This window comes from Podarcis melisellensis, assembly GCF_964234715.1.
Source record: "Podarcis melisellensis genome assembly, chromosome: 3".
NCBI classification, from domain to species: Eukaryota; Metazoa; Chordata; class Lepidosauria; order Squamata; family Lacertidae; genus Podarcis; species Podarcis melisellensis.
The window spans coordinates 119,730,077-119,742,709 of NC_138530.1; the positions used below are offsets into that span (position 1 = coordinate 119,730,077).

Here is a 12,633-nt window from a genome sequence, read left to right on the forward strand (position 1 = left end):
TCTGTTATTGTGGTTTTCTTCAGAGATGGAACTTTTCACAGTTTTCATGGACTAGTGCTAGAAGCTATGTTTATGCCGGAGGCTTATTAATCCAATTCCTATCAGTGGAGAATGTATTCAGAATTCCTACATTCTGCTTTTAGAAAGATGTTTGTGCAACTACTTTTGCCCACTGCTTTTAAGATTCGGCATGTATTAAAACAAAACAAACATTACATCAGCCAGACTTTTAAGAGCTTTAGTTATAATGGTGCAGGAGCTTGAATTAAAATCAGTGTGAATACATTGCCAAGGGGGGAAAGCACTAATGCTCCTGAATATGTGTTAACTGCTTGCCCCAATGAAGCATGTGTGGGTGGCAAATGCTATTGGCTGGTTTCCTAAGCCAGGAAGGTGTTTTCCCAGGGGACAAACATATATTTACATTTTGTATATCAGCATCAACATCATGAACAGCCATGTTATGACCTTGCTACAGCAGCATTTTCTTGCTACTAGCTCCCAACACCTTAAAGACTGGGACAAGCTACAAACCAGGAGGTGTGTCCAGGTTACTGATTTAAAATTACTATGCACATTTGAGATGTATATTTATTCATAGGTAGCTGAGACACATGGATGCCAACTCCCTGGGTGCCCAAGCACCCACAAAATTCCCCCTGAAGGGCCAGGCACCAACAAATTTTGGTGCCAGGGCCATGCATGCTGCATGGCACCCACGGTTGCAGGGCCAAGCTGGCACTCACTCCTGCTAAGAGCACTTCAAGCATTAACTCTGAATTTGGGCTGGACACAGAATAGCTTTTCATTTATTTATTTTTTTGAAAATAATATTTATTAAAGTTTAAAAAGTTACAAAAGGAAGAAGTAAAAACACCATATTAAACAAAAACAAAACAGCACATCACAATAAGGAAAAAGAAGAAAAAGAAAAAAATGAACAGAAAAAATAAAATCCATTTAAAAAACCACAACGAACATTCCCATAATTTATCTTTCATTTGCTTGTTTCCTTGACCTCCTCACACCTCCCTTTTTTGTATTCTAGTTCGGTTAACTATTTCAGCAAATCCTTTCCATCTTTTCCAATTTTTGTCCTGTAATTTATCTTAATATAAAGTAACTTTACTTTCCCTCCTTTCACCAATTAACAGTCTGTTTTTCCCTAAACCTTTATAACATTTCTGCTAAAACCACATAACTTCATTCCAACATCCTTCTAACATTCATTAATTTTACAATGTTTCTGTAGATAGTCTAAATTTCTTCCAATCTTCCTCCACCGACTCTTCTCCCTGGTCTCGTGGGCACAGAATAGCTTTTCAGAATGCGTGCACCCACCCCTAATACATCTCTAGTTTTAAAATTTTTTATTTCAAAATCTTAAAAAACTTATTTGAGGGAAAAGAGGGATAAAAGAGTACACATCGAGCAAAGCAATGCCTCTATCAGAAAAGTTGTCTCTGGTCTAAAAAGGAAACTAGCAGTACACCAAAATGAACAAGCAGGAATGTTGCCTGTCAAAACTCCATTTAAAAACCCAGCAATTAGGGACTGAGTACCACTGAGATACATATCCCTGGATTTTTGTCAAGTGAACAAAGTTCAATGTGCACAAGTTGTGGGCTTGCTGTTTAGTGCATATTTACAGGACACATTTTGGGGAATGGTGGCTTAGTTCTGGTATTTAACAACTTGACAACCATCTTCTTAGTTGTTAATCGGCTACAAAAACAGCCACCCAGTTTCCCTTGGTGCTAAAATCAGGTCCCTGAAGAATTAAGGTACTTTCAGATGTGGGCATCACATCATTGCCATTATGCTTTATGATGGATGTGAAATGCCAACATTGCTCCAAGACTTTGGTGAACCCAGGTTGGCAGCTGTGAAATGCTGGTGGGGGGGGTGTTATTTTCATCAGCAACTGTGTATTTTGTGCTCTCTCCTTCATGGTTATCCCACCACCTGTAATTTGAGGGGGAAGGAGACAGAAAATTGATACAGAGTTGGTATTTGTAAAGCGAAGGGTTAAAGTGACAGTTAAAGTACAGGTGGGATTCTTAGATACCCTGCTCCATGTGGACCACATATTAATCATCTGGAGCTACAACGACATCAGATGTGTGCTTTGAATTCTCAATAATCAGTTCATGGGCATGGCAGGGAGGGGCAGCTGCCCTCCCCAAATCAATAAAAATACATAGCTGAGGTTCTGCTCCCCTTAACAAAAGGGCTCCCCCACAACAAAAAATCCTGGCTATGCCCATGGATCAGATGGTTGTCAGGGCTTTAAAGTTCCAAGTAGTTCTCTCTGTAAGCAGAGCACTTGGCTCTATTCAAGCCTCCCTCCCCCTGTAAGCTCATCCCCAATGCTAAAGAGAGCCATGGGGGTGGGGGCTTCAAAGCATCACACAAAGGCTTTCTGTAAGTACCAACAACCAGCTAATAGGGCTTGCAAGGAGCTTCCACTCCGGCTAGGTAAGAGTAAAGGGACCCCTGACCATTAGGTCCAGTCGTGGCTGACTGAGGTTGTGGCGCTCATCTCGCTTTATTGGCCGACAGCTTCCGGGTCATGTGGCCAGCATGACTAAGCCGCTTCTGGCGAACCAGAGCAGCGCACGGAAACGCCGTTTACCTTCCCGCCGGAACGGTACCTATTTATCCACTTGCACTTTGACATGCTTTCGAACTGCTGGGTTGGCAGGAGCAGGGACCGAGCAACGGGAGCTCACCCCGTCGTCGGGATTTGAACTGCCGACCTTCTGATCAGCAAGTCCTAGGCTCTGTGGTTTAACACACAGCGCCACCCGCGTCCACTCCGGCTAGATTAGAGCAATTTAATACAGATGAAATAGCAGTGCGATGTGGGATCTACACCTGGGGAAATTCTGCAGCCGTTCCATTGTGTCTGGTTCCAAGTCTGATTTTCTGAGCTTGAAGAAGGGGGAAACAGATGTTTTATTCACAGTGGTAATGTGCAGATGCTCTTCAAAAAATGAATGGACAAAGTTCCACAATAAATACCCAGTGTGAAGGTAGCACTAAGGGAGGGGAAATAAATATAAAAATTGTCCAGTAGCACCGTAGAGAAGAACTACCGGTAAGTTTGTTCTGGGTTTGCTTTCGTGTACACGCACACTTCTTCAGATACACTAAAAAATAATAATAATAATAATAATAATAATAATAATAATAATAATAATTTATACCCCGCCCATCTGGCTGGGTTTCCCCAGCCACTCTGGGCGGCTTCCAACTAAACACTAAAATCCAATAACCTATTAAACATTAAAAGCTTCCCTAAACAGGGCTGCCTTCAGATGTCTTATAAAAGTTTGGAAGTTATTTTTCTCTTTGACATCTGATGGGAGGGCGTTCCACAGGGTGGGTGCCACTACCGAGAAGGCCCTCTGCCTGGTTCCCTGTAACTTGGCTTCTCACAGGGAGGGAACTGCCAGAAGGCCCTCGGAGCTGGACCTCAGTGTCTGGGCTGAACAAGGAGGGTGGAGACGCTCCTTCAGGTATACTGGACCGAGGCCATTTAGGGCTTTAAAGGTCAGTGCCAACACATTGTGCTCGGAAACATACTGGGAGCCAGTGTAGGTCTTTCAAGACCGGTATTATATGGTCTTGGCGGCCGCTCCCAGTCACCAGTATAGCTGCCGCATTCTGGATTAGTTGTAGTTTCTGGGTCACCTTCAAAGGTAGCACCACATAGAGTGCATTGCAGTAGTCCAAGCGAGAGAAAACCAGAGCATGCACCACTCTGGCCAGACACTGAAACAGAAGTCACCAGATCCTTACATATAGTGGGAGAGTGGGGTTGGTTTTTTCCAGAAGGGTAGTAGAGATGGGTGATTGACTCAATGGGTAAGGTAAACCTGTTGACGACTGTTAACAACTGCAATTAGTCCTACAGGAAAAAGCATGGGATAGCATGCAGTATGCAGACCAAAAATAGCTTTAGCATGTGTAATGAGACAATAATCCAATACCTCTATTCAGACCAGGTCTCTCCAAAGTTTTCAGTTTAGTAAAGGTAAAGGTAAAGGGACCCCTGACCATTAGGTCCAGACGTGACCGACTCTGGGGTTGTGCCGCTCATCTCGCTTTATTGGCCGAGGGAGCCGGCGTACAGCTTCCGGGTCATGTGGCCGGCATGACTAAGCCGCTTCTAGCGAACCAGAGCAGTGCACGGAAATGCCGTTTCCCTTCCCGCCGGAGCGGTACCTATTTATCTACTTGCACTTTGACGTACTTTCGAACTGCTAGGTTGGCAGGAACAGGGACCGAACAACGGGAGCTCACCCCGTTGCCAGGATTCAAACCGCCAACCTTCTGATCGGCAAGTCCTAGACTCTGTGGTTTAACCCACAGCGCCACCCACGTCCCTTTCAGTTTAGTAATAAGTTGTAATTCAGCAACTTCTTCTGATCTTCTCCAATCCTCCAATCCACTTTCTAAGGCCCATTTGACTTCACTCTCCAGGATGTCTGGCTCAAGGTCAGCAACCACACTACCTCGGGTGTACAAGACATCCATATCTTTCTGGGCCTTAGAAAGCACTGCTAATAACAAGGCCAGTGGATGTGATGATATTCCAGCTGAACTATTTAAAATTTTAAAAGATGATGCTGTTAAGGTGCTACACTCAATATGTCCACAAATTTGGAAAACTCAGAAGTGGCCAGAGGATTGGAGAAGATCAGTCTACATCCCAATCCCAAAGAGGGGCAGTGCCAAAGAATGCTCCAACTACTGCACAATTGCACTCATTTCACATGCTAGCAAGGTTATGCTTAAAATTCTACAAGACAGGCTTAAGCAGTATGGGGACCGAGAACTCCCAGAAGTACAAGCTGGATTTCGAAGTGGCAGAGGAACCAGAGACCAAATTGCAAACATGCGCTGGATTATGGAGTAAGCTAGAGAGTTCCAGAAAGACATCTACTTCTGCTTCATTGACTATGCAAAAGCCTTTGACTGTGTCAACCACAACAAACTATGGCAAGTTCTTAAAGAAATGGGAGTGCCTGATCACCTCATCTGTCTCCTGAGAAATCTCTATGTGGGGGGTAGGCCGCTAGGGGCGCCTTGGAAGATGGCTGACAATTGAAATGTCAGAAGAAAGAAGGAACATTCTATCACATGTGGTGGGAATGTAAAAAAATGAAAGGTTTATGGGAAATGATTTATAATTAATTGAAATAAATGTTGAAATATACCTTTGTTAAAAAAACAGAAACTTTTCTGTTAGGAATACTAAGAAATGACATAAAAAAGAAGGATGAGAAGCTGTTTTTATATGCAGTAACAGCTGCAAGAATTTTGGTGGCACAAAAATGGAAACAGGAAGAAATCCTGACAAAAGAAGAATGGAGAAAGAAGTTGATGGAATACGCAGAATTAGACAAGCTTACGGGGGAAATTCGGAACCGGTGAGACCAGAGATTTACCGAGGACTGGAATAAATTTACAGAGTATATTAAGAATATATGTGAAGGTGAATTAACGTTTGTAGGTTTTCAAGAAGCTCTGTGATAATAATGGAAAGAAATATTGTTTTATAATAATGGTTAAGATTAATTTGGTTAAAAAACAACAACAATACAGATGTAAGAAATGTGAATAATTTTGAAAGATTAGAATTGGATGTATAATTCAAATGGAATGTTTTTCTTTTGCAGTGGTGCCCCGCAAGACGAACGCCTCGCAAGACGAAAAACCCGCTAGACGAAAGGGTTTTCCGTTTTGGAGGCGCTTCGCAAAACGAATTTCCCTATGGGCTTGCTTCGCAAGAAGAAAGCCCATAGGGAAATCTCCGGGGACCTCTTTTACATGCTAGCGGTGGGGAGCAAAGCCTTTCCCCCCCCCTCCGGCCTTCAGAAGAGGTCCAGGAAGGCCGGTGGGGCTGAAAGGCTTTGCTCCCCACCACCAGCATTTTAAAAGCAGTCCGGGATAGCAGGGAAGCGCTTCCCGCTATCCCGGATGGCTTTTGAAGGCAGGCGGGGGGGAGCAAAGACTTTTGCCCCCCGTCCGCCTTCAGAAGAGGTCGGGGGACAGACTGTCCCCGGACCTGGTCTGAAGGCGGTTTCCATAGGAACGCATTAATTGATTTTTAATGCATTCCTATGGGAAACCGTGCTTTGCAAGACGAAAACTCGCAACACGAAAAGACTTGCGGAACGAATTAATTTCGTCTTGCGAGGCACCACTGTATTGTTAAATTTGAAAATTTTATAATTTTTTTTTTTTAAGGAAGATGGCCGACAATACCATCTCTCCAGCTTACACGAGGTAATTAAGGGGCTGATGATGGGAGTAAATCAGCCTCCCAAATTCTTCCCGGTGCAAGGGAAGATGCAGCCTCGTCCGTGGTTGCCCATAAATCACCCCCGAGCTCAAAAGAAGGAGGGGGTGAGGGCACTGGACGGAAAGCCCTCAAGTGAGTTCGGATCTCCCGGACACTGTCTCTGAGAGCGACTCGTTGCCACTGCCACTGAGTGATGAAATGGACTGGACAGAAGATAACATCAAATAATAACATCTATGCTGGTATGTTGAAACGGAACGGAAAGGGGGGAGGGAACTTTTTCTTTTTTTTATTACAATATTACCTAACAACCGCCACCCCAGAAGAACCGTCATACGACTTATAACAAGTGAGATTGGAAAATAAACTGTGTGGAAATAAAAATATCACCTAAAGCCTTTGTTTTTTGAAAGATATGGAAAGAAAATGAAAGGCTCTCTTGTGACGCAGTTTTTAATCGGGATCCGCCATTATGAAACAGACTATGTTGCGAGATTAATAGGCACAGGGGGAGGCGAGCCACTACTCTGTTATCATGTTTGTATTATAAGTTCGACTTGGCAAAATCTTCCCTGGAAAGCCTAATTTATGATGCAACCTGTCTGGGAAAATTAATGAGCAAATGCCTAGATTTTATTTCATCGGAACTGAGAATGATGGCGTTTGCCGCTCAAGGAGGACTTTTGGATCAGTGTGTGATTTATTGCAGACAAAAGACTTACCAGCTTTAAAAAAAAGGGAGAGCCTTACAAAGTTCACACAGAAGCGTAATATTGCTTACTTTAACTCGCCTGTGAAAACAACTCAGAGGCTATTAAGAAGAAAAAGGATAACAACAAGAAGATTGAAAGATGGGACTGGTGAACACTAAAAGCAGCAGAAATATGAGATGACTGGACCCTTACTGAACTCGAAGCATGAGAATCCCCAACAAAAATATATAATTTGGCAAAATATTTGGACTTTAAGATATGTATTGGTATAATTTGGAATAATAAATGTGATATGATTGGATTGTTAAATGGAAAACTTAATAAAAGTTATTTTTTAAAAAATAGAGAAATCTCTATGTGGGACAAGAAGCTACAGTTAGAACTGCATATGGAACAACAGTTCCATACAGTTAGAGCTGCATATGGTTCAAAATTGGGAAAGGAGTATGACAAGGCTGTATATTGTCTTCCTGCTTATTTAACTTATGCAGAATTCATCATGCGAAAGGCTGGGCTGGATGAATCCCAAACCGGAATTAAGATTGCCGGAAGAAATATCAACAACCTCAGATATGCAGATGACACAACCTTGATGGCAGAAAGTGAGGAGGAATTAAAGAACCTTTCAATGAGGGTGAAAGAGGAGAGCGCAAAATATGGTCTGAAGCTCAACATCAAAAAACCGAAGATCATGGTCACTGGTCCCATCACCTCCTGGCAAATAGAAGGGGAAGAAATGGAGGCAGTGAGAGATTTTACTTTCTTGGGCTCCATATCACTGCAGATGGTGACAGCAGTCACAAAATTAAGACGCCTGCTTCTTGGGAGAAAAGCAATGACAAACCTAGACAGCATCTTAAAAAGTAGAGACATCACCTTGCCAACAAAGGTCCATATAGTAAAAGCTATGGTTTTCCCAGTAGTGATGTATGGAAGTGAGAGCTGGACCATAAAGAAGGCTGATCGCCAAATAATTGATGCTTTTTGTTATTGTGCTGGAGGAGACTCTTGAGAGTCCCATGGACTGCAAGAAGATCAAACCTCTCCATTCTGAAGGAAATCAGCCCTGAGTGGTCACTGGAAGGACAGATCCTGAAGCTGAGACTCCAAGACTTTGGCCACCGCATGAGAAGAGAAGACTCCCTGGAAAAGACCCTGATGTTGGGAAAGATTGAGGGCACAAAGAGAAGGGGACGACAGAGGATGAGATGATTGGACAGTGTTCTTGAAGCTACCACCATGAGTTTGACCAAACTGCGGGAGGTAGTGGAAGACAGGAGTGCCTGGCGTGCTCTGGTCCATGGGGTCACAAAGAGTCGGACACGACTAAACGACTAAACAACAATCCTTTGGCATAGGGTTTGCCTGTTTGTCCAATACAGAGAGCTGAAGGGCACTGTTGGCATTTGATGGCATACACAATGTTTTAAGATGAGCATTTAAATATCCCTGAGATGGTATGTTTGATGTTGTTGGGGCCAGTAATGGAGTTGTCTGGGTGTATGTGGCAGCAAAGTTGGCATCTGGGCTTATTGCAGGCTCTGGTACCAGTGTCCATGTTAAGTCTGGTTGTTGTATTATCGTGGGTGAGTTGTTTAAGATTGGGTGGCTGTCTGTAGGCAATGAAAGGTCTTCCTCCCAGAGCTTGAGAAAGAACTGTCATTGTTTAGGAGAGGTTGTAAATCTCTGATGATGCAATGAGCTGTTTTAACTTTGGAGCTGTATGTGGTTACCAGTGGTGTTCTGTTTTAATTTGAATCTGTCTTGCAGCAAGTTTGTTGTTTAACTTCATCAGGAGGATAGTTTAGTTCCAAAAAGGTTTGTTGTAGATCCCTTAGGTGAGAATCCCTGTCTGCAGAGTTGGAACAGATGCGGCTGTAACGTAGAGCCTGGCTATATACAATTGTTTGTTTGGTATGGTAGCTGGAAGCATGCAGATATGTTTGTCGGTCAGTTGGTTTTCGGTATAAGGTGGTGTCTATACACCCATTCTGTATTTTTATAGTAGTGTCCAGAAAATGTATTTCTTGCATAGATTGGTTCATTGTTAGGTTGATGGTGGGGTGAAAGTCATCGAATGTCTGATGGAAGGTGTCCAGGGTCTGCTGACCATGTGTCCAGATAATAAAAATATTGTCAATGTATTGCAGGTACAAGAGAGGTTTGAGTGGGTAGGAGTTTAGGAAGCGTTGTTCCAAATCTGCCATGAAGATGTTGGCATACTGTGGGGCCATGCGGGTGCCCATTGCTGTGCTGCTGATCTGGAGGAACAGGTAATCTCCAAATTTGAAGTGGTTGTGGGTGAGAACAAAATGGCAGAGTTTGGTAGCAAAGTCCACTGTGATTTGATCAGAGATGGTGTTCCTTATAGCTTGTAATCCATCGTTCTGTGGGATGTTGGTGTACAGGGATTCCACATACATAGTGGCTAGTATAGTATTGTTAGGTAGCTTGTTCAAAGATTGTATTTTCCTCAGAAAGTCTGTGGTGTCACATGTTTAGCTAGGAGCACTGATGGCATATGGTTTCAGAACAGAGTCCATATATCCAGAAATGCCCACTGTGATAGTGCAGATACCTGAGATGATGGGGCGTCCTAAGGCAGTGGCTTTCAACCAGTGTGCCATGGCACCCTGGGGTGCCTTGAATGATGGCCAGGGGTGCTGCAGGCAACACTAGACTCTGTCCCTCTTTCCTTCGTTCCTTCCCTCCCTCCTCTGATGCCCTCTTGCTTCTCTGCCTCCCAACAGCCTGCACAGCTGTTTATTGCAGCAGCTCTGCCTACGATGATGCCTCTCTTTGGGGCAGGGGGGCACCTCAGAGAGCAGGGGTGGCTGCCCAGAGGACCCCCAACAGATCCACAGCTAATACAACATGGGGAGAAAATCCAGTGTTGAAGTGCATGTTTCCCTGGGGGAGGTCTATTACCACACCGTCTACTACAGCATATTTTTATTTACAACACTATGTTATTTCCTTTAGTCTGACGGGAAGGATGCCAGCTCGCCTGGCTTGGAGTGATACACGGATAGCGACGCGCACGCTTTTCAGAAAAACCTTTTATTTCAAGGTTGTTGGTTTAAAAAGAACATTCCAAAGCATGCATGCCTAGGTCAACCATTCCCTGGGTTCAGATGTCAGGCTTCCGGACCATCTTGTGGGTAAGGAAGGGCCAGCAGCGCGCCTCGAGGGCGAGGGGCTGGAGCCCCGAGGAAGGCCGCCGGCTGCCTTTCGTGGTGGCGGGGGGCCCGGCAGGGAAGGCGGCGCTGGTCCCGCGGGAAGGACTTGGGCCGCCGCCTCGCTTCCCCGCCGGGACTTCCCTGGCAGCAGCGCGCCCCGGGCCAAGCAGCCGCCTCCCGGCCCTCAACCTCCTTCCCCCGGAAGCGAGGCCTCGACGCAATGCCGCGGCCGCTCGCTGCGCAGGCGCCCCGGAAGCCCCGCCCCTCGCTCGTCACTGGGCGTCGCCCCGTCGCCCCGCCCTTTGCCCGCCTTCGCTCGCTCGCTCGCGCGTGCGCGCGCCGTCTCCGCCTCAGCCCGGAGCCTCTGCCGCCGCCGTCATGGCTGACAACGCCGCCGCCGCCGCCGCCGCCGGCCTGGAGAACCACCGCTTCAAGAGCTTCAAGAACAAGGGCCGAGACGTGGAGGTGGGTGCCGGGAGAAGCCGCTCTGCGTAGGCCGCAGCCTGCCTCGTGCGGGGACGGCGCCCCGCCGGGATCCCGCTTCTCCGGCCGCCTCCCTGCCTGGCGGGACCCCGCGGCGCCCAGGCTCCCCGAGGCGGAGGCCGGGCAGCGGGGCGGCCGGGAGCCCTTTGTGCTACTGCGCCCCCTCCCTCCCTCCCCCCCCGTGGCCCCGGGCAGCCTGTCGGAGACGGAGCGAGGGCTCGGCCGGGTCCCTCTGGCCTCTTTGTCCTTCGCTGTCGCCTGGGACGCCGCCTCCGGGCGCGGGGATCCTGACAGCCAGTTTGCACCTCCGCGGATCTCCCCTCGAGCTCGGCCCCGTCCTCCCTGGAACTTTGGACAGATGCATCCATGTCCTTTCCCATGTGTTGGTTTTGACAGGCGCCTCCCCCCCCCCCGAATAGCCGTGTTAACTGACCCCTAGGGGTCAGTTAGTGCCCAAATAACCCAGACACAGTAACTGTATTTTGAAGACGGGTGCTATTGCTGCCTCCAAATAGCACCTCCCCCCCCCCCGCGCCAGTGGTTGTCCATCATCACCTACAAATGTGAAAGTGAAGAACAACCCATTCTGTCTCCCTGTTAAACGCTCTATTGATAGGAGCCTTGCATGTTATCATCACTGACATTTAATGGGAACTCCTTTGTTTAGCCCTGTAGGCCTCCACCCAGCTGCAGGTTGGAGTATCCAAATGTACCTGGATTTGTTTATAGGGACACAATATATAATGAAAAAGATAATGGCTTTCTTGCTTAGGCTGCCATTGTATGCATACATATCAGATAATTTAATAGGGGTCTTCTACTTTTAGTAACCATGCAGAGCATTGTATTGTTAGTTTTGTGATTCTAAGTAGCAGCTAGTTTACAAGATGGTCACTTTGAGGAAGAGATGGAATAGTAACAACAACAATAGGACCTATTGCCCTAAATGTCAGTGCTTCCCCTCCAACCTGCCTTTGGGTTGTTAACTGTAGATCTAGTTGGCATGGAGCTCAATTTGGTTGCTGGTTCTCCAATTGCTGCTCCCTATAAAAGAGAAGCAATTGCAAGGGTACAGACACACTGTACTTTTTTAAAAAAAATTAAAGCAGATCAGTGGTAGTGTTTTTTCTTTGATAACATAGGTGTAGTGTGGCCCAAAGGGAATCTTTTCTTCTAAGCCAAGTGATATTGTGGGGAAGGGGCCCCTATTCCACCTTACAAGGGCTCTGGAGAGCCTAAATACGGTGAATGTGGATTGGAGCTATGTTCTAATATACTGTCTATTCTATATGGTCCTGAAAGACCTACATTGGCTCCCAGTACATTTCCGAGCACAATTCAAAGTGTTGGCGCTAACCCTTAAAGCCCTAAATGGCCTCGGCCCAGTATATCTGAAGGAGCGTGTTCACCCCCATCATTCCGCTCGGACACTGAGGTCCAGCTCCAAGGGCCTTCTGGCGGTTCCCTCACTGCAAGAAGCCAAGTTACAGGAAACCAGGCAGAGGGCCTTCTCAGTAGTGGCACCCGCCCTGTGGAGTGCCCTCCCATCAGATGTCAAAGAAACAAACAACAATAATCTGATTTTAGAAGACACCTGAAGGCAGTCCTGTTTAGGGAAGCTTTTTATATTTGATGAATCATTTTATTTTAATATTCTGCTGGAAGCCGCCCAGAGTGGCCAGGGAAACCTAGCCAGATGGGTGGGGTATAAATAAATTATTATTATTATTATTATTATTATTATTATTATTATTATTTATTAGAAAGAGGGTGCAACGCACCTTCTCAAACATTTCATCTGTCCTGGGTTTGTGCACTTGTCAGTATGTTGGGTATTGAATACACAAAGATTAGGAGACAATATACAGTGTGCAATACCATTTCCCCCATAGTCCTTGAGAACGAATGAGAACGCTTCTATCCATTTCCTACCATTGGCGTTAGC

At 45.9% G+C, this 12,633-nt stretch overlaps 1 protein-coding gene across 1 annotated transcript in view; it reads left to right on the plus strand.

The window, feature by feature from the left end:
* The first annotated feature begins 10,535 nt into the window (after positions 1-10,535).
* Positions 10,536-12,633, plus strand: part of KPNA3 (karyopherin subunit alpha 3) — a 36,586-nt gene continuing 34,488 nt past the window's right edge. The window contains exon 1 of the mRNA XM_081906315.1: positions 10,536-10,670. Within this exon, the coding sequence (XP_081762441.1) occupies positions 10,584-10,670 (87 nt within the window). The 5' untranslated portion in view covers positions 10,536-10,583. The remainder of the gene's footprint in view (positions 10,671-12,633) is intronic.